This window comes from Brachionichthys hirsutus, chromosome 8 (genome assembly GCF_040956055.1).
Source record: "Brachionichthys hirsutus isolate HB-005 chromosome 8, CSIRO-AGI_Bhir_v1, whole genome shotgun sequence".
Lineage (NCBI taxonomy): Eukaryota > Metazoa > Chordata > Actinopteri > Lophiiformes > Brachionichthyidae > Brachionichthys > Brachionichthys hirsutus.
Genome location: NC_090904.1, coordinates 9,723,077 through 9,740,215, shown reverse-complemented (window position 1 = coordinate 9,740,215; position 17,139 = coordinate 9,723,077). Strand labels below are relative to the sequence as shown.

Genomic DNA, 17,139 nt, shown 5'->3' with positions numbered 1-17,139 from the left:
GAAAATGTTTGATGTCTCCGTTACAGAGGGTGAAACGACAAAAGGTTCAGAACCTGTCGGGGGGGCCCGTACCAGCACTGGGGGGGGGGGGGGGGGGGCAGGTTGATGTTTTTACAGACTGAATCCTTCCTGGAGATTTGTTAATGTGAGAGGTAAAACCAGTCCTATCCCATTAAGAGAAAATAAAATGTCGTCTTAAGTGATTGACTGGAATCTTTCAAATGTCTTTGTAAAACAAAGCAACATACAAGCATCAAACTATCCTCACTGTAAATACGAAAATTGGAAGCAATCCTTTAATGTATTGGTTTCATGTTAATGTTATATCTTTGTCTTCTAAATAAAGAATAAAGCTGTAACTCCCACTCCAGAGGCTCTGGGCTGATTTTGGAAATAAAGCATCCCCATCGCTATGGCAACACAGAAGCAAATCTACCCTGTTAATGTAACCCGTAGACATGGTTCAGCTTTATCTTCAATGTGTTCATCTTCTAGAAAAGGCACATCCATGAGAGAGACCACCATTTTGATTAAGATATTTTATTTAGGAAAAAAAAAAAAAAACTACAAGTCTTCAGCAGAGTTCTTCCCCAGATGATACACAGAGTCCACTTTGGCCCACGCTGCAGAGTCCCTCCAGCCAATCAGGATCCAGCATTCTCAAGAACAATTTTGATCAGCAGAGTGACACAGGAACTCTCAGCGGCTTCAAATGAAGTTTAATCAAGTTCATGAAATGAAATCTTTAATTAGCCAACAGTTAAACACCACATGAGATCAAACCGACCAATCAGCTGACACCATCGTCGCCGGCCAACATCCTCACAGCTCACAGAGCTCAATCATTGGGGGGGGGGGGCTTGGAAATGGGTGTGGCTGCGCGGGGGGTGGGAGTGGGGGGCCTCAACGATGCGTTAACCGAAACAGAACGGCGTACTTTGTGAAACTGGCTGAACCAAGTAGAAAGAATAACATGGTAGAGGGGCGGGCTTTAAAGTCTGGGGTCCAATCAGAGGAACGGTCTGCGAGTCACCGCCGTGGCGGCGGGGTCAGCAGCTGGGTGGCGGTGGCGGCGTCTGGGAACAGGTTGTGGTAGGTGGGCAGCGGTACGTATGCTGCGGTGATCATTTTACCTGAAACAGGACAGACGTCTCAGCCGCTCTGTGATTGGTTCCCCAGCACGACGGTCACGCGACAGCAAGTCTTACCGGCAAAGTATCTTCCGTGTAGAGCGTTGACGGCGGCCATGGCCGAAGGGATGGACGGACACTTGACGTAGACGTTCCCCTGGAAAGAAGCAGAAGCAGAGGTCAGAGGTCGCCTGACAGGCGGCGCGTTTTAAGGCCTAAAACGCGGATGCACCTCGGCCGAGTTCTTGTCCACGTAGATGTGGACGACGCCTCCGTGTTTGTTGCACTCGTCGATGACGTCGTGCTGGATGTGCACCTCCCAACCGGGAGCGTCTTCGCTGAAAGCGACAGAGCACAGGAAGTGAAGCGGCGCCGGGGGGAACTCCTCTCTGACCCGAATGGGGACTTCCTGTTTTTACCTGCTGGGGTTGAACATGCTGGACAGCTGGAAGCAGTGAGTCGCAAGAGGCTGCGAGGGAAGGCTCATAGCTGGGGGGTTAATGCTCATGTTGAGCCCTGGGTTCATGGCAGCTGTAAGACACACGCGCGCGCGCGCGCGCACACACACACACACACACACACACACACACACACACACGCACTCGTTCAGCGCTACTTCAGAAGCAACAGGTTTCACACGCGCGTGCGTACCTACCCGTCACAGCGGCCATGGCTCCGATGGCGATGGCGCCGCTCATCTGCAGCGCCTGCTGAGCCGCGGGAGGGATCTGTAGGCCGGTACCTGCTCCCAGGTAAACCACAGACAGAGCGTCAGCGAGCACAGACAGGAAACACGCCCACACAGAACACCGGTGAGAGACGGGCCAGCCTAAAGGTTCGAGCGTCACGAGGGCCGAAATGTGACGGCTAGATGGGGGGGGGTGGGGGGGCGTTCCCGTGGTGGTCTGCAGGGGGTCAGATCTATCAAAAGCGGTCCAAGGAAGGGAAAGCGGCGAACCGGCTGCGGGGGTCACGATCTCATTGATGCCGGTGGGGAGCGAAGGCCGGCCCCCGTGTGGTCCAATCCAACAGAACAAGCTGCTGTAGCTCAAATTGCTGAAGAACTAAGAAGCTGCTGACACACACACACACACACACACACACACACACATACATACACACACACACACACACACACCTTGTACAAGGCCGGTAATAATAAGCCTCGTTGATGAACATTTAATGAACCCAATGAAAGGCTGTCGATATGTGATCAATAGGCTTCCAATGTCAGCTGACGTTTGATGTGACAGTAACAATAGCCCCGCCCACTGCGCTCGCCGGCGCCGCCCACTGCGCTGCGCTGCAGCACACACACGCGTCGAGGTCTGCACGACGGCCGCGGGACGTCAACGTTTATTTACGCTTTTCCAAATCTCACCTTCGGCGAGTCGCGCCATCAGCTGCAAGCGCCCGGTGGTTCCGAGGTCGATGCCGGCGTGCTCGAGCTCGTCGCTGTCCAGGAAAGACGACGCCGCGGAGCCGTCGGTGCGCTCCGTCACGTGGCCGACCTTCATGGGTCGGCCCGCCAGCTCGAAGCCATTCAGCTGCTCCAGGGCCTTCTTGGCAGACTCGGCGTCTGCAAACTGAGAAGCAGACGATATGCGGCGAGAGGGCCGACGGAGAACGACAGCGATGAAGCACGCGGGTGAAGAAGAGGAGCTCACAGTGATGAAGCCGTAGCCCTTGGAGCGGCCGGTCTCGCTGTCCATCATCAGCTGGATGCTCTCGATCTGCCAGACGTCAAGAAGAGACGCGTTCCGTAACTTACGGGTGACTCGGAGGGCGCCGAACGGCAGCAGAAACACGACACTACGAGAGAGCGGGTCACGTGACCGCGGCGGGCGGGTGTTTGTTCGGGTGTGTGCGCGCATCTGACCCGCCCAAATGGCTCAAATATTCCTCTCAGCATCTCCTCGGTGATGTTGAAGTGCAGAGAGCCGATGTAAAGCCTCATCGGTCCCGATGCTGCCCTCTGGAGGGAGTTTGCTGCCGCTGCCGCCGCCGCAGCAGCTCTGTTTTTTTCTGCCTGCACACACACACACACACACACACACACACACAGCTGATTAGCCTCTAGCTAGTTCCCTCTGAGTACATGCATGCGTGTGTGTGTGTGTGTGTGTGTGAGAGAGAAAGTACCTGAGATGCCTGTACAATGATGGGAACTCCCAGAAGCCTTTGCCCCGTCAGCCCAATGGCCAGAGGAACTGAGCTGGCCTCCACGAACTCGATGTAGGCGATGCCTTTAGACCGGCGGGAGTTCCTGTCAGATATCATCCTCACATCCCGGACCTGCGGAGGGACGCTCACCTTCACAACAGGTACACGGAGCCCAGTAGCTCCGCCCAGCGATGCCCTTTTTGGGTACTTCTGCGCGGTGCTTTACCTTCCCCACAGCAGAGAAGAAGTCCTCAAGGTCCCGAGGTCGGATCCGGGCTGCCAGCTGCATGCAGAAGACGGTCCGAGCGTCGCGCTCCTCTGGAGTCAGGTTGTCTATCGGCAGTCTGCGCACGGAGACGGGCTCAAGTGTAACGTCACGGCGTCGGCACACGAAAACGCTGAGAAACACGCTCTCACCTGATTGGACTCTTCTCCCTCTTGATGGGACTCTTCTCTTTCCTGATTGGACTCTTACTTTTTGATCGCCGACGGCTGCGGGACGATGAAGACGAGCGGAGTCAACAGCGTCCACAGGTCATGCAAACTGCGGCCTGATGAAGATTCACTGCGGCTAGCAATAGCCAATGCTAGCTACAATGTGTCGATGCTTCACGGCCTTCATACCGTCTTAGGCGTGACGTCATTGCCAGTGCAGACAGGAAGTGACGTCAGAGTAACTCACTGTTTGTGGTGGTCCTTGTAGCGGCCACCTCTCTCTCTGCTGCGGCTTCGTCGTTTGTCTCGGCTGCGTCTGCGCTCCCGGCTGCGGCTCCTCTTTCTGTCTCGACTGCGGCTCTGCCTCCGGTCAGGACTGCGGCTGCGTTTCTTTCTGCGCGGGACGAGGCATCCGATAAAAGCTCAACTTATTGGCCATGGACCGGGGTTTGTACAACACGTGGACGCCGAGCTCCACGCCAGGCAGCAGGCCATGACCTCTGACCCACTTCCCCCTCAGTGTTCTGATGATGGAAAGTTCAGGACTGACCTCTTCTCTCGCTCCTCCGGTCCATTGGGACTCGGGTTTCTGGGGTCTTCCTGCAGCCGACGGGGAATACCATGCGGAACAGACATGGAAGAGCGGGATTAAGTCACGTTTAAATGCACCTCAGTGTGTGTGTGTGTGTGGGGGGGGGGGGGGGGTCAGGTCAGAGGTCAGTCATTCAGTGTGTGTCGTTTCAACAGGAGGCACTTTCCTCCTTACACACACACCTCTCTCTCTTTTGGAAACCAATTCACATGAACCCGTCCTTCACTTTGATCATCCTGCTGACGTCCAGACATTTGGGGAATCTCAACGGCGTCATGGAAGTTACATTTCTCCGCTGGATCAAATCTCGCCTCGCGCCGCACGGAACACGAACATTTCAGCTCTGTCCGGCTCGCGTTTGCCTGCACGTCTGTTAAAAACACTCTGGCAACAGGTGCATCAACACAACACGCCTGCGTCACCTGTGATGTCAGGCCACGCCCAGCCGCCGCTAAGCTAATGGATAACTCTGACTTAGCCTTCCTTTCTCCGTTACCCGTCTGTGTCTCCCGTAATCCTCAGCTCCGTGACATGTTTACCATTAGCGAGGGAAGCGCAGTCATGTTACCATGGCGACCACAGTACAGCAATGCGTGATGGGGGGGGGGGGGCTTTTACTACCTTGGTTTTTGTGACAGATCACAGTGGCTTTCAGGGAGTGGAGGTGAGAAATCGTTAGGCAAGTCTACAAAGAGAGATAGACGGGCATTTATTCACGACAGTCATCCGCCATCACTTCCTCATCATCATCACCATCAGCCTGACTCTACTGCCCAGAGTACACGGTGCGTGTACAATCAAGTGTTTTTATGGATATGAATAAATGTCAACATGAACGAGCAAAGCTGGCCCGCCGCGAGGCGGTAGAATGATTCAGGAGTTTGATCAAATTCACAATCAATAAAGGATAAAAAAAAGCTAAAGTCACAGCAGAAATTAAAGGCAGTCTGGCCGCTATCCCTCGGACCATCACAGCACAAGCCGACGCGAGATACGAGCTGCGACAGCACAGCGGCGGCGAAGGAGAGCTTTCCTCCAGAACGTTTGGTCACAAACGGGAACACGCCGTTTAAACGTGCAGATCAAAAGGCGTGTAAAAGCAATCTGGTAAGGAAACATATAATCCAACAACCAAGGCCGTGTCCTTTTACCCTGACGCGGTTTCCCCATCATCTGCGCGAGCAGCAGTGGAGTCCGGCGGGTTCTACAAACGTCACGCTAAAGCAGCTCACCTTCCTGTACGGAGCCTCCAGCATCGCCTCGATGTCCAGGTCGTCCGCCATCCCGCTGCCTGTCTGCACACATGGAGCATCAACATGCAGTTTGCAGGCGCAGACAACGCGGCTGAATGTTGGCCTCCAGGGGGCAGCCTAATCGGTGTAACGATGCATCACAATCATCCCATGAAGAAGAGTTAGCTGCATGCCATCAGCATGCAGAAGACTGGAGACCTTATGAAATGTTAACTTTTTAAAACTTTTTATTTACTCTGTAGTGCGTTCGCCGAGTCAGTGAATGCTGCTGCTGCTTAGAGACTAATAAAAAAAAATCAAGGCTAGTCAAAGGTTAAACGACGCCGGGGTTGCATTATTTCAAGGCATTTTAAGAATGTAAATGAGCGTGCTGCATCCACAGCAGTTATTATGTGTCAAGATAACCCACAGAAAAGAAACAGCTGCAGTTAACCTGTTAAAGCACGAGCTTCATGCCTATAATTACTAGGTTAGTCACACACACACACACACACACACAGAGACCATGTGGAGGAAGGAAATTATAATTTGTAATTTCCAAACTTATTTTATTTTTGCAGGAGAATAAAGGTCTTTAAGATCACAATTGCTGAGTATTTCTCATTTGATTGCTCGATTGTGTCACAATAATCGATAGATTAGCTAATTATACTATACAGACTGATTAGATCCTCATTTCACACAGAAGCCCACTTTTTTGGGAAATTAATTCAATGAGTTCACATTTTCTAGCATCCCATAATGAGCTCAAATGGTTCTAGTGCAATGAGGATAACCTGAATGTCCTTACATCACCTCCGCCTTCAGGCAGATTCATATACAGTAAACATAAATATGTAGTTGCCTCATTGTGTGACGTCATGGTATGACATCATCAGTCTCAACCTGTCTAACCTGTCTACAACACTTTAGCAGTAGTAAATAAATTGTTGAATTGTTTTATTCATTTCTAAAGCAAGAGCTTGTATTTTAATCCAAATTATCATCAAGAATCAGTAAAAAAAATGTTGAATTGTAGAGTAATCAATGTTCTGATAAAGAGTCTTGCCAGCCAGCTGTGAAAAAGGACAGAACTGAACCTCCGTTTGCCAAACTCAGGTGGGCAGATACAGTTACCATGGCAATCCAGCATACCTACTAAAGTTAGCATCAAAGTAAACATCAAGTTACAACATTTTAGCTGGTAGCCACGAGACCGCACAAAACGTCCAGCTAAGAACCACCGGACAGTCTGTGACGTCTCCCGCTTTGATTCGACGCGATCTGCACCTGATGCCTACCGCCGACTGCTAACAGCTAGCTCGGAAGGCTAAACGCTGAGAACGCGCCAGACGGAGCCGCGCGGCTGCTTCCGGTTATCCTCCGACTCATCCGGCGGCTGGACGCCGAGGCAGAGAGGAGTATTACCTGGATGATCGGCGGCTTGAGGTGTTGAAGCCAACTGTAGCTGTGTCCGGTTACCGGGGGGGCTTTCGGTCGTTCCGTTCCCGATAAGGTTTCGTGCTCCAAAATGGCGCATTCACGGAGTCTGCATATTATCGCGAGATTATCGTTGCTTTTCCTTTACTGTTGTTTCAATGGCATCTTTGTAACCTTGTTGAGACGGTACTGCCATCTAGCGGTACGTTGTTAGGGCTGCATCAGGAACGACAGCAAAAGGACAGATGGCAATCTGTCCTTTTGTCCTTCTTGTCCTTCCTGATCCTTATTGATTAGTCTCCCGACGATAAAGATTCAACTCAAAGTATGATGAGACTTCATGGTTTATAGGTTTGAAACTACACCATACAAAATATATCATTCTCTTTTTGTGATGGCTATGTCGTCTTCTTCTTCTTGCTTCTGGTCATCTGTTTCTCTGTGACATCATCAATTTCTGAGGCCTCCTGTGGACCAGTCAGATATCGTCCGGCTCTGCTCGTTCTCTGGAGGAAACCCACCTGCTGACGATCACTTCCTGTAGAGAGAAAACAGGCCGATGCCTTTATATTTCTGTCCTCTTAATCATCTGATGTTCAATCGAAGTGATTGCATCTTAAAGATTCAAATGAAATATCATCGATCAAGCTGAACTGATCAGAAGGGAGGAGGACTTTAAGGCCCAGGTCTCTACACTATAAAAAAATAACATAGAAAATCCAGAAGAAAATGAAATGGGAAAACACAAATGATTAACCTCTTTCAGTCTATTTTTCTAATGATGAACTCTTATGCTCCCCCCCCCCCCCCCCCACACACACACACCTGAACTTTGAGCCTGCTCAGACAGACAGGTGAGGCCAGTTCTGCCTCTGATAGGTCAGCTGGATAGATAACGTAACACAGCATCAGTTCCTGTAAAACAAATGTGATAAACTAAAAATATATTCTAAACCGAGCAGATGGTGTTCAACTCTGCCTTGTTACCTTGGAGACATTAGCGGTGATCCTGCTAAGAGCTGCGAGAGAACGCCACGAAAACTGGCGCAAGCCGCACCCTCTAAACGCATCATTGACGCGCTCCACTACCACCGAATAACTACAGGAAGAGGAGAGGGACAGTTTGAGACAACCAGCACATTCCTGCTGCTTTACTGTGTGTCTGTGTGTGTGTGTGTGTGTGTGTGTGTGTGTGTTACCTGGCATGGTAGAAAGGTGGACCTTTCCTGTACAACACTGAAACGCACAGAAGAGTTCTCCATGAATAAGAGGTTATATGACGTCAGCCAGGTGTGACTAGGATAGTTATTATACAGGAAGTGAGACAAATACTGATGTCGCACGATAGGCGCGCGCCTCTTACTGAAGTCAACGCCGTACTTGGCCCCGCTTCCTCCTTTAGGAACCCACCCCCTGCTTCGACAGTGCTGATAGGCTGCGAATGACGTGACGAAGTCGTGGCGCAGCGATCGGAACTCCTCCCACAGCTGGATGACTGACAGGGGCTCCTGTCAACAAACGCACACCCGCAGTCCCGACGCTTCGTCAGGGCAATCGTCTTTTCATTTAATGCGTAGTTCCCGTTTCAGTTCAAACGTTTCGCTAAGCGAGACGTTACCTGATGCAGGTAGACAGACAGACAGCCCAGACTGTAGACCAGGAAGAAGGCCTGCGGGAAGACAGGCAGCTGTTGAAGAAAGGTGAAGAAGCCACGCCCCCCTTTACTGTTGTCAAAACACACTCCACAACTGGGCTGTGACTAAATCGTTATTTAGCGTAAATCGTTCTGGATCAGACAACAACATTTAAAATGTCCTCTTCTTTATGGGAGGGGCTTTGCGGGAAACGCCCCTCTTACATTAGGCCAATCAGAAGGAAAGTAGTGCGTGATCACACAGGTGTTCCTGTTACCTCCTCCAGACTGAGCTGCAGGTACTCAGTCAGAGGGACCGGAGTCCGCCGGACCACCATGGCATCCCCGCACACCTGTACACACAACGCGCCAACACAAGCGCACACACACCAGTGAGAAACGAATGGGGAGGAGTCGCCGTGACGCCACCCTGCAAGCATAAAGACTCACCTCGCTGTCAGAGACCACCAGGACAAAACCAGACCCTGGAACTGAAGGACCAGGACCGGGATCGGGGCCTGATTCAGAGTCCTGCTCCGAGCTGGGATCCGGGTCAAGTTGAGGATTCACATCCAATCCGCTGTGGAATAAAACGAGTCTTTGTTTGTGTTGTTCAAAGGCAGCGCGAGGCGAGCGGGACTCAGGCCAGACTACCTGCGGCTGTTCTTGGCACCCGGATCTGCTTGTGACCCCGGCAGGCAGCCGGCCCCCTCCGGTCCTGGCTCATCCCTTCCCACCTCTTTCCTCACACCTTCCATCTCTATTGGCTGAGACAGTGCGAGCGAGGTTTGACTGACAGCAGCCTGCTCACCCGATCCCTGAGCAGCGAGTGATGCACCCGCCCACCCGAGCAGCTCGTCGTACCTGGAGGGAGACGCCATCGTAAACACAAACGTCCGCGTGGGGGACAGACAGGAGTGGGCGTCGCTCACCTGGACTGGGAGACGATGGGGAGGAACACACCTTCATGTTCTGGAACAGAAAACGACCATCTGACTGCTGTGGACAAATGTGATTGGTCTAACTGGTAATGACGTCACGGGGCGGTTAAACTCACGCTTCCATTGGTCAGAAATGCTGTAGTCTGGTCTGGCTCTGGAAAGGATGCCTTTACCGAAATAACCCTGAAACGTGATAAACACCTTCATGCAAAATGGAGGTTTTTTTTTTTTTAATCCCACCTGGATTTACTGAATCCAGATTTACACACACCTGACTGTAGATCTGCTGAATGTGGTCCGGATTACAGACCAACACGTGTTGGTTGACGAGCTGCGCCCTGAACTGGACCCTGCCGTCCGGGCTGGGGTTCAGCGGCAGCGGGGCCTCGTACTGCTCTCGAACCCGGGTGCGTCTCTGGGGAGGCCGAAAGTCCGCCTGCATGCTGGGCGTCCCCGGGTCGGTCGAACAGCTGAACCCGGGCTTTGTGACTGCTTCCCGGGGCCGCTGCTTACCATTAGCTCTTTAAGGTTGATTGTTTCTGGTCGGGCTTGTTTTGCTGCCGGACTCTGTGGTGTCACCGACTTCGTGTCCGACTGGAATTGTTCGCCTGCTCTCTAAGTTCCACCTTCAGACATCGTGCTTCGTGTTAGTTCTTTTTTTTTTTTGTATTATTTATTTTAGATTTTGTAAAATCCAATATTCAAGCATGTATCAAAATGAACAAACAGAAATAATAACGTCATTATAGGAATAAAATGAGGAAAACAGTAAACCAGATATATAAATCAATTAAACATTAAAAAAAAAAAATTAAAATATATTAATATTTCCATTACGTAAGGGATTTTTTTAATTTCCTTTGAGAAATGATGTGCTTTGATCAAATCGGTATCTGTTTTCCATTGCTAATTTTTAACCATGCTTTTCTAACAATGTTCACGCAACGTGGCTTTTACTGCCATATTTCACAAGTTACAGTAAAAAGAAATCAACAACTTAGTTTCTGCACACAAAGGTTTATACCCCTCTAATATTGACAGATGTGTTTATTAATTTCATGCTCGTGAGTATTTGTACTTGATGGAGAGAGCCTGTACATCTGACACTTATTACACAGGTGTGATTTGAGATGGACACAATCAAAATCCACTCTGCGTTTTAAAGTTTAAAAGCAGACATTAGTTATGTTTTAAAAACACTACACTGCGCTGAGCTTCTTCTTACAGTTAGAACACAAAAACGTTACTAACACGAAGACAAAGACACTGATAACGGTCAGATAGAATCAGTTTTACAGAATTACACCTCTGGTTTCCGTGGTAACCGCATTCAAGAGGCAGAGCTGGCTGGTGTGTCCTCCTGCCTATCTACCACGTAGTACTGGTGTCTCTGGATGTGCTGGTGCAGTGCTGCGTACTTGGAGACCCTCCTCATCTTCGGCAGGATGAAGCTGTGAGTGAAGGTGTCCCTGTTCAGAGAGCTCCGCCCCTCTGCCGCCAGGACGCTGTTGATGAACTGAAGACAGAATGAGAAGCAGTTATGGTTGTCCTCGTCGAACCTGAGAGACGGACAGAGGAGGACAGGAGGGAGATGCAATGAACAAAAAGAAAGAAAGAGAAAGGAAACCGATGAGGTGACTTTAACACCTGGCGCTTGTTCACTTGTCAGCAGCTCAACCCAGAACACAGATCAGCCACAGATGACGGATGTGAGGTGTTGCCTACCTGTGCCAGGCGGGGTCCCACATGGACCCTTCAGAGAAGCGGTCCAGGTACAGGTCCCACTGGGCCAGCAGGTGGAACATGTCTGGTCGGACCAGAGGAACGCTGACGCAGCGTTCCCAGCCCGTCAGCTCCCTGCCAACTCCAGCGCGAGTGTAGTTATACACAACTCCTACACACAGATACGCAGTATTACTGTTGTAAAGATACTCACTGAATGCAGCACGGCGGATTCGGCGGTGCATCAAAGCGGATGTAGGATAGAAGCAATACGCGGTGAATCCTGCCACACCTGCGCTGGTCTCAGGTCACTGGGTCAAGCGGGCCTGCCCACTGAGTCCCCTAAAACGTCACCAACCCGAATCATTTGCGACTCATCTGGTCTTAAATCATTTCAAGGAGTCTCATGCAGAAGGTGTGTCCTGCGGGTCTTGGTCCTATTGTGCTTGTCTCACCTGGACTGCGGTGTCTGAGTCCTACCTGACATGCTGGAGATCCCGGTGTGGAGATCTGAAGTCCCATCGAACTCTCTGCGGAATAAGCAGTCGCACATTCACTGTCAGGCTGCGTCCACCGGAGTCACGTGCGCGTGTACCTGCCGAGGTTGTCGTGTGCAGGTGCGATCAGCAAGCAGCAGGAGGTCTTGTGTCCATTGGTGAAGGGGGAGGGGAGGCTGACCGGTGCCTCCTGGAGTCTGCTCCCTCTCAGCTCCTCCCCACAGCTTGGGCAATGCGCCGGTACAGAAAAACAGAAGATCTCCTTCTGACAGTGAGTCAGACGAATGACACTGTGATCCATGTCCTGAAATCCAGAACCTTTTTACTCCTCCAGTCCTCCTCCACCCCCGCCCCCCCCTCCCACCTATACTCCTCCTGTAGTCCACCGGCACTCCTTTACTCCTCCAGTCCTCCTGACAACCGTTTCTGTTTGACCCTCCTTCACATCTGAAATGTTTGCTTGGTTACAGCCTATCAGGTGACATCGCCGTCTGACTCTGGCCTATCGGCTTCCAGTTCTTTCAGACAGCCTGTCATGTGACTCGACTCACCTGTCCCTGCTTCAGGTGACCTTTGGATTGGCTTTGCAGCGGTGTCTGTGTCAGTCAGGAAACATGAGGCGTGAAGTTCCCACTGAAAGAATCTACCTTCATAATGAACCACGGTTTGAAAACGGAGTAATCTGATTGCAGGTCGACACCTTTTCCATCTTACCTGTCAAACTGGACATGTGACCGGCTCAGGTGTGCCTGAGAACCAAGTTTGCGTGCTAAAAATCTGGATTAATTTTCTGTCTGACTCACTTTCAGGGATTTAATTTGAATCTTTAGCATTCAGAAGCTAAAAAACAACAACCTGAAGTCTGATTGAATGGATCAATAAACCTGTTGTGTACCAAAGTATGATCAGTATTTGTGTATATATGAATGTATATTGATGACACCACCAGGAAGTGAGTTCATACTGACTGTATTTAATATTAAATAAAGGACAGCACGTCATGACTGATCCTTATCGACAGACAGCTGCAGCATGATTACAGGAATCGATATTCAGGTCCAGTCTCTACTGATCCGAGCTGCTCCTGGGCTCCGCCTCATCGTGGCCCGGTCCGGACATCTGCATGAACAGCTCCCTCAGCTCTGTGATGTCATCATCAAGCGACTGGAGGGGCAAAGTCGACTGATGCTCGCGCTCCTCGATAAAATCCCACAGACGGACGTTGTTCATGAACTGGAACAAACACACAGTTTAAATACCACAAATATTCATGCTGCACTGTGAGTGTGATTTTAAAAAAAAGGCAGGTTCTGACCCGGATATTGCCCTCGGAGCTCAGTTGTTTCCTCTGCCGGTCGGGTTCCGGCCGGGTTCCATCAGGGAGAGCATGAAGATACAAGCACTTCCCTCCAAATGGACACGCACCCCGACCCTGATCAAAGTACTTGCAGGACTTCTTACTGTGGAGACAGACCAATGGCAACCGTGTCAATCAAACTGGACCGGGTCTGGAACCAGGTCCAGATGCCAGAGAACTCGGGCAACATTTCGTCCTTGTTTCGGTTCTATTTGAATTATCAACCATCTCCAGGAGTTTGCTCAAGTTGATCACCTGACTCCAGACTTGAAGAGTTCTATCAGGTGGTCCTTGTCATCCTGGTCCTCGACCCAGTACGTAGATGGGATGACGAACTCGGAGGCAACTCGACACTCTGGACATGACCTGAAAGAGAGAGAGAAGTCTAAAGGATCCTGTCCTGGAGCGCCGAAACCCGGTTCTGGTCTCAAACCAATACAGTAACAGCTCGACATACGAGCGTTCCGAGACGCGAGAAATGTTGCTTTGAGACACGCGGATACATTTGAGATGCGAGTAACTTCCAGATGGTGGCGCTAAATGGCCGAGCGCTGCGAGTGCGCTTCGCTGGCTCGGTTCAGGTCTTCACCGCGCTCCGTACTCGTCGCCCGCGCGTCACCCGTCTTGCGTTTCCGTTATTTACGCGGGTTCGGCTGTATCTGTGAGTTTCCCTCAGTCCGGGAACGGATTCTGTCGGACCCTGTCCTGGACTATCAGAGACCCGGTCCTGCTGCCCCCGGCCCCTCTTACTTGATGATCTTGTTGCTGAAGCTTCTGGTGCAGCGCCACTGTCTGATGCAGGGCAGACAGAAAGTGTGACAGCAGGAGGACAGAATCCCAAACCTGCGCTCAGAGGGGTTCACCTTCTGCACCACGAGCTCCATGCAGATGGAACACACCTGGAAGAGAAGTTACCCGGCGCATCAGCACAGCCTCGGTTACCACGGCAACCGGACAACAGGCAAGCAACCCACCTTGTCTTGACTCAACTGAGCTGCAAATGCCTTCTCCATGTCAGCCTCAAACACCAGTAGACACATCTAGAGGCAGACGACTGTTGTCAGTCGTTGTTGTTTACATGTTTACCTTGTTTTCAGGCACACACACGTTAGCGAGCAAACCTTCTCGTGCGCTCGCCGCTGCTCAGGATCGTGGGGGTGGAGCACCTCCTTCCTACACACCTCACACATGTGGCCATGGAGATATGAACAGGTGTCTCCATAGTAACAGTGTCCTGCAGCTGCATAGGGACACAGCTGGGGAGGGTCCTGGTAGCCGCCGGGAACTGGGGTGGGGTGGGGGGGGGGCAGATTAAAGACAGGGTTGGACAGGCGACTCGTCTCCATTACCCAAGCAGCCAGAAACGGGAGCAACCTTGTTCCGGAGCAGAAGCATCCAGACCCGTCCTGATGGCGTCCACGTAGGACTGGGGAGCTGCAGCCATGACCTCTGACCCCAAACTGTCTGCTGAAACCCCGAACACCCGGTCTGCTGCTGAGAGGAGAAAATACAATCAAAGGGAAGAGAGAAAAGGGAAGGACAGAGAAGGCAAATGGAGACGATCGGTTTCCTCTCTGACAGGAAACACTGGAAGAACCTCTAATGGTGGCTGACTGTGCAGCAATTCGTTTTAGGGTCCATTAAAAACGGGGCCGCCTCCGGTGCTGGACGGGGAGACGGATTTAGGAGGAGCTCTTCGAGTTACGATCACTCTGAATAAGACTCCTTGTATTATGCTGATCAAAGGCGTTCTGGAGTTGACGCCGCTCCCATTTCCACTATTGAGTGGGAGGAGAGTTCATCTTTCCACACTCATCCCGGACGTATGTAAAGTGGGCCGTCGCGTCAGTCACCTCTATCTCTGAGGACCGGCATCTTCTTCACTCCGCCTGGGACCGAGGCCCCACCTCCAGCTCCTCCCACACCCATCTGATTCTCTGGAGCTGGAGCTGCCCCTCCTCCTCCTTCTGCGCCTCCTCCTGCTCCTCTGGTTGAAACTTTGATGTGGTCATATCTGTATGAGGAAAAAAAGAACAAAACCCAGATTTTTAACGAAAGGCAGATGCTTCCTCTCATGTGGGCGTCGCCTGCCCCGTGCGTTACCTGCAGCGCTCTCCGTAAGCACACGCCCCCCTCTGGTAGAACTTGCAGATGGTGGACGGTTTGCTGCTCGTCGGGTCGTGGGAGAACATACAGCGGCTGCCCTCCCTGCACACACCATGGAGGAAGTACCTAGAAGGAAACAGATGTCACACGTGCTGCACAGGAAGTTCAACCGCTCACTTCAAACTAAAACGCTGTCATGACCATGACACCCGCACCGACACGGGGAGAACATCCAAATAAAAGAAAGCATTTCGTAGGAAATCTAAGAATAAAACGAAGCCATGAATTTCTGGGATGGGATAAAAACCTCGCTTCAATCTTCAACATAATATTTTTAAGACTTTCTGCATTAACAGCGAATAAAATAAACTCCGGATTAGACTGGACATCAGGAAGACAGTTCGGGTGTCACACCGAGACGGGAGCCTCTCGTTGCAGTTTTGTTTATTTTTATGTTAAATCCATATTCCGGGCCCCGCGCAGCTGGGGGGGGGGGGGCCTCGGCGGGGGCGGCGCGCTGTTTCCTGCGACCCCTGAGGGACAAAACGAACCACAGGTCGGCTTGGACCGTATCGGGTTCTGCCTGGAATGTCTCCGTCCTGGGAATCAAAGACTCTCCCATTCCCAGTGACCTCTGGAGTCTTTTGAAGGACGTCTTAAAACGCTTCGCTATCTTTACAGGAACCCCTCAGACACCCCAAAGACAAAAAAAACAAATAAAAAAAAAACGCTTTTAAATCGGGATCGAACATCGCCGCAATTCCCCGGAACACAACAATTATTTTCCACGTGGCCGTAATAAACTAAATATTTAAATTGATCCAAATCAAGCTGTGACATCAAGAAAGGTTTGTGGACAAAGAGGAAGTCGGCGCGAGCGAACAGGTCGGCGGCTAAAAACATTAGCACGAGGCTAACACACCCGCCATATCTGTCCGAACGCGAGACAGAACGACAGATGGACGGACTGCGGACGCGTCCCAAACAGACAGACGCCCGACAGACGGGTACCCGACGGACAGACTCACCTGCAGGTCACCTGTTTGGTACTCATCTTCCTCACGGACCTTCAGCTACATCAGCTGCTTCTCAGTCCTGACGTCAGTGTCCCCGTCTTAGTCGTCCGACCGACGAGGAAGCCCCAACGCAAAGGTTCCGGTGACACCGCTCAGGTTATTGTTTGGTGTATTTGGAAATTTATTTCTTCATAGGTCGACTTAGTGTTGCGCTTATTCTGTTTTCATTGACGTTTAGATCAAGTAAAGCACAGTAAAATAAAAATTATACACCGATAAATTACGACATAAATCAGCTTCAGATTTTCGAGATTTGGGGCAAGGTAATGTTTACCTCTGTGTTCTCTGACCTCGTTTTTTATTTTTTGTACAAAATTAATTTTACGTTTAAACGTTAATAAATTATTGCCCCATCTTTACTTCAGAAATACTCCTGCCCCTCTGGATGGTCTTTCATACCCAATCACGTTTCCACCAGACGTTCTAACGTTACTGATTTTTGTTTTTTTGAAAGAAATTGTTGGGATAAAACTCTAAATGGACAAATACTTTAAAAAAAATTGATATTTTGCTTTTATGCTATTGTCAACTAATTATGGGATTTTAATGTTTCTATTTACCTTTCTACTCAACATTCCAATTTCTGTGGAAATGGGATTCCACACGGATCACCAGCATAAACGACATTATTACGTCACACGCCAATAACTACTGTTATGTGCTTTATTATAGTTTTAACAAGGAACGTGAATAACCATGAAATCACCTGAACCAACCGGAACACTGAGCGTCCATGGCTATGGCTATTTCCTGGAGTTGCTGTTTCAGTCTCGTCTTTGTGTCACTTCCAATTACACTAATCCCGCCAGAACATC

At 50.6% G+C, this 17,139-nt stretch overlaps 4 protein-coding genes across 5 annotated transcripts; all 4 read right to left on the bottom strand.

Moving 5' to 3' along the window:
• Window positions 1-530: 530 nt before the first annotated feature.
• LOC137898283 (RNA-binding protein 39-like) lies at window positions 531-7,056 on the bottom strand. Its single transcript, XM_068742305.1, has 15 exons — window positions 6,981-7,056; window positions 5,553-5,615; window positions 4,279-4,328; window positions 3,976-4,122; window positions 3,711-3,785; window positions 3,520-3,637; window positions 3,273-3,425; window positions 3,010-3,159; window positions 2,798-2,863; window positions 2,512-2,716; window positions 1,786-1,872; window positions 1,550-1,661; window positions 1,363-1,468; window positions 1,209-1,287; window positions 531-1,133 (listed from the first exon to the last, which is right to left on the bottom strand). Exons 2-15 carry the CDS (start codon window positions 5,601-5,603, stop codon window positions 1,030-1,032), a joined length of 1,503 nt encoding a protein of 500 aa, XP_068598406.1. The 5' UTR covers window positions 5,604-5,615; window positions 6,981-7,056; the 3' UTR covers window positions 531-1,029.
• A 271-nt stretch (window positions 7,057-7,327) lies between these two features.
• tsen2 (TSEN2 tRNA splicing endonuclease subunit) lies at window positions 7,328-10,087 on the bottom strand. Its single transcript, XM_068742651.1, has 12 exons — window positions 9,838-10,087; window positions 9,683-9,749; window positions 9,558-9,597; window positions 9,280-9,489; window positions 9,076-9,205; window positions 8,904-8,978; window positions 8,611-8,661; window positions 8,356-8,500; window positions 8,192-8,228; window positions 7,980-8,091; window positions 7,818-7,907; window positions 7,328-7,530 (listed from the first exon to the last, which is right to left on the bottom strand). The coding sequence occupies exons 1-12, from the start codon at window positions 10,006-10,008 to the stop codon at window positions 7,471-7,473; spliced, it is 1,188 nt and encodes a 395-aa protein (XP_068598752.1). The 5' UTR covers window positions 10,009-10,087; the 3' UTR covers window positions 7,328-7,470.
• Window positions 10,088-10,896: 809 nt separating this feature from the next.
• Window positions 10,897-12,086, bottom strand: LOC137898120 (MKRN2 opposite strand protein-like). The gene is made up of 4 exons (XM_068742115.1): window positions 11,884-12,086; window positions 11,769-11,818; window positions 11,292-11,460; window positions 10,897-11,125 (listed from the first exon to the last, which is right to left on the bottom strand). Exons 1-4 carry the CDS (start codon window positions 12,084-12,086, stop codon window positions 10,897-10,899), a joined length of 651 nt encoding a protein of 216 aa, XP_068598216.1.
• A 658-nt stretch (window positions 12,087-12,744) lies between these two features.
• Window positions 12,745-16,372, bottom strand: mkrn2 (makorin, ring finger protein, 2). Of its 2 annotated transcripts, none has more exons than XM_068742371.1 (10): window positions 16,277-16,372; window positions 15,246-15,374; window positions 14,996-15,156; window positions 14,517-14,636; window positions 14,264-14,427; window positions 14,117-14,182; window positions 13,893-14,041; window positions 13,398-13,508; window positions 13,101-13,245; window positions 12,745-13,018 (listed from the first exon to the last, which is right to left on the bottom strand). In XM_068742371.1, exons 1-10 carry the CDS (start codon window positions 16,300-16,302, stop codon window positions 12,851-12,853), a joined length of 1,239 nt encoding a protein of 412 aa, XP_068598472.1. In that variant the 5' UTR covers window positions 16,303-16,372; the 3' UTR covers window positions 12,745-12,850. The 2 variants fall into 2 exon arrangements, with proteins under 2 accessions (XP_068598472.1, XP_068598473.1); XM_068742372.1 differs by having other exon boundaries at window positions 14,517-14,633.
• Between the last annotated feature and the right edge of the window lie 767 nt (window positions 16,373-17,139).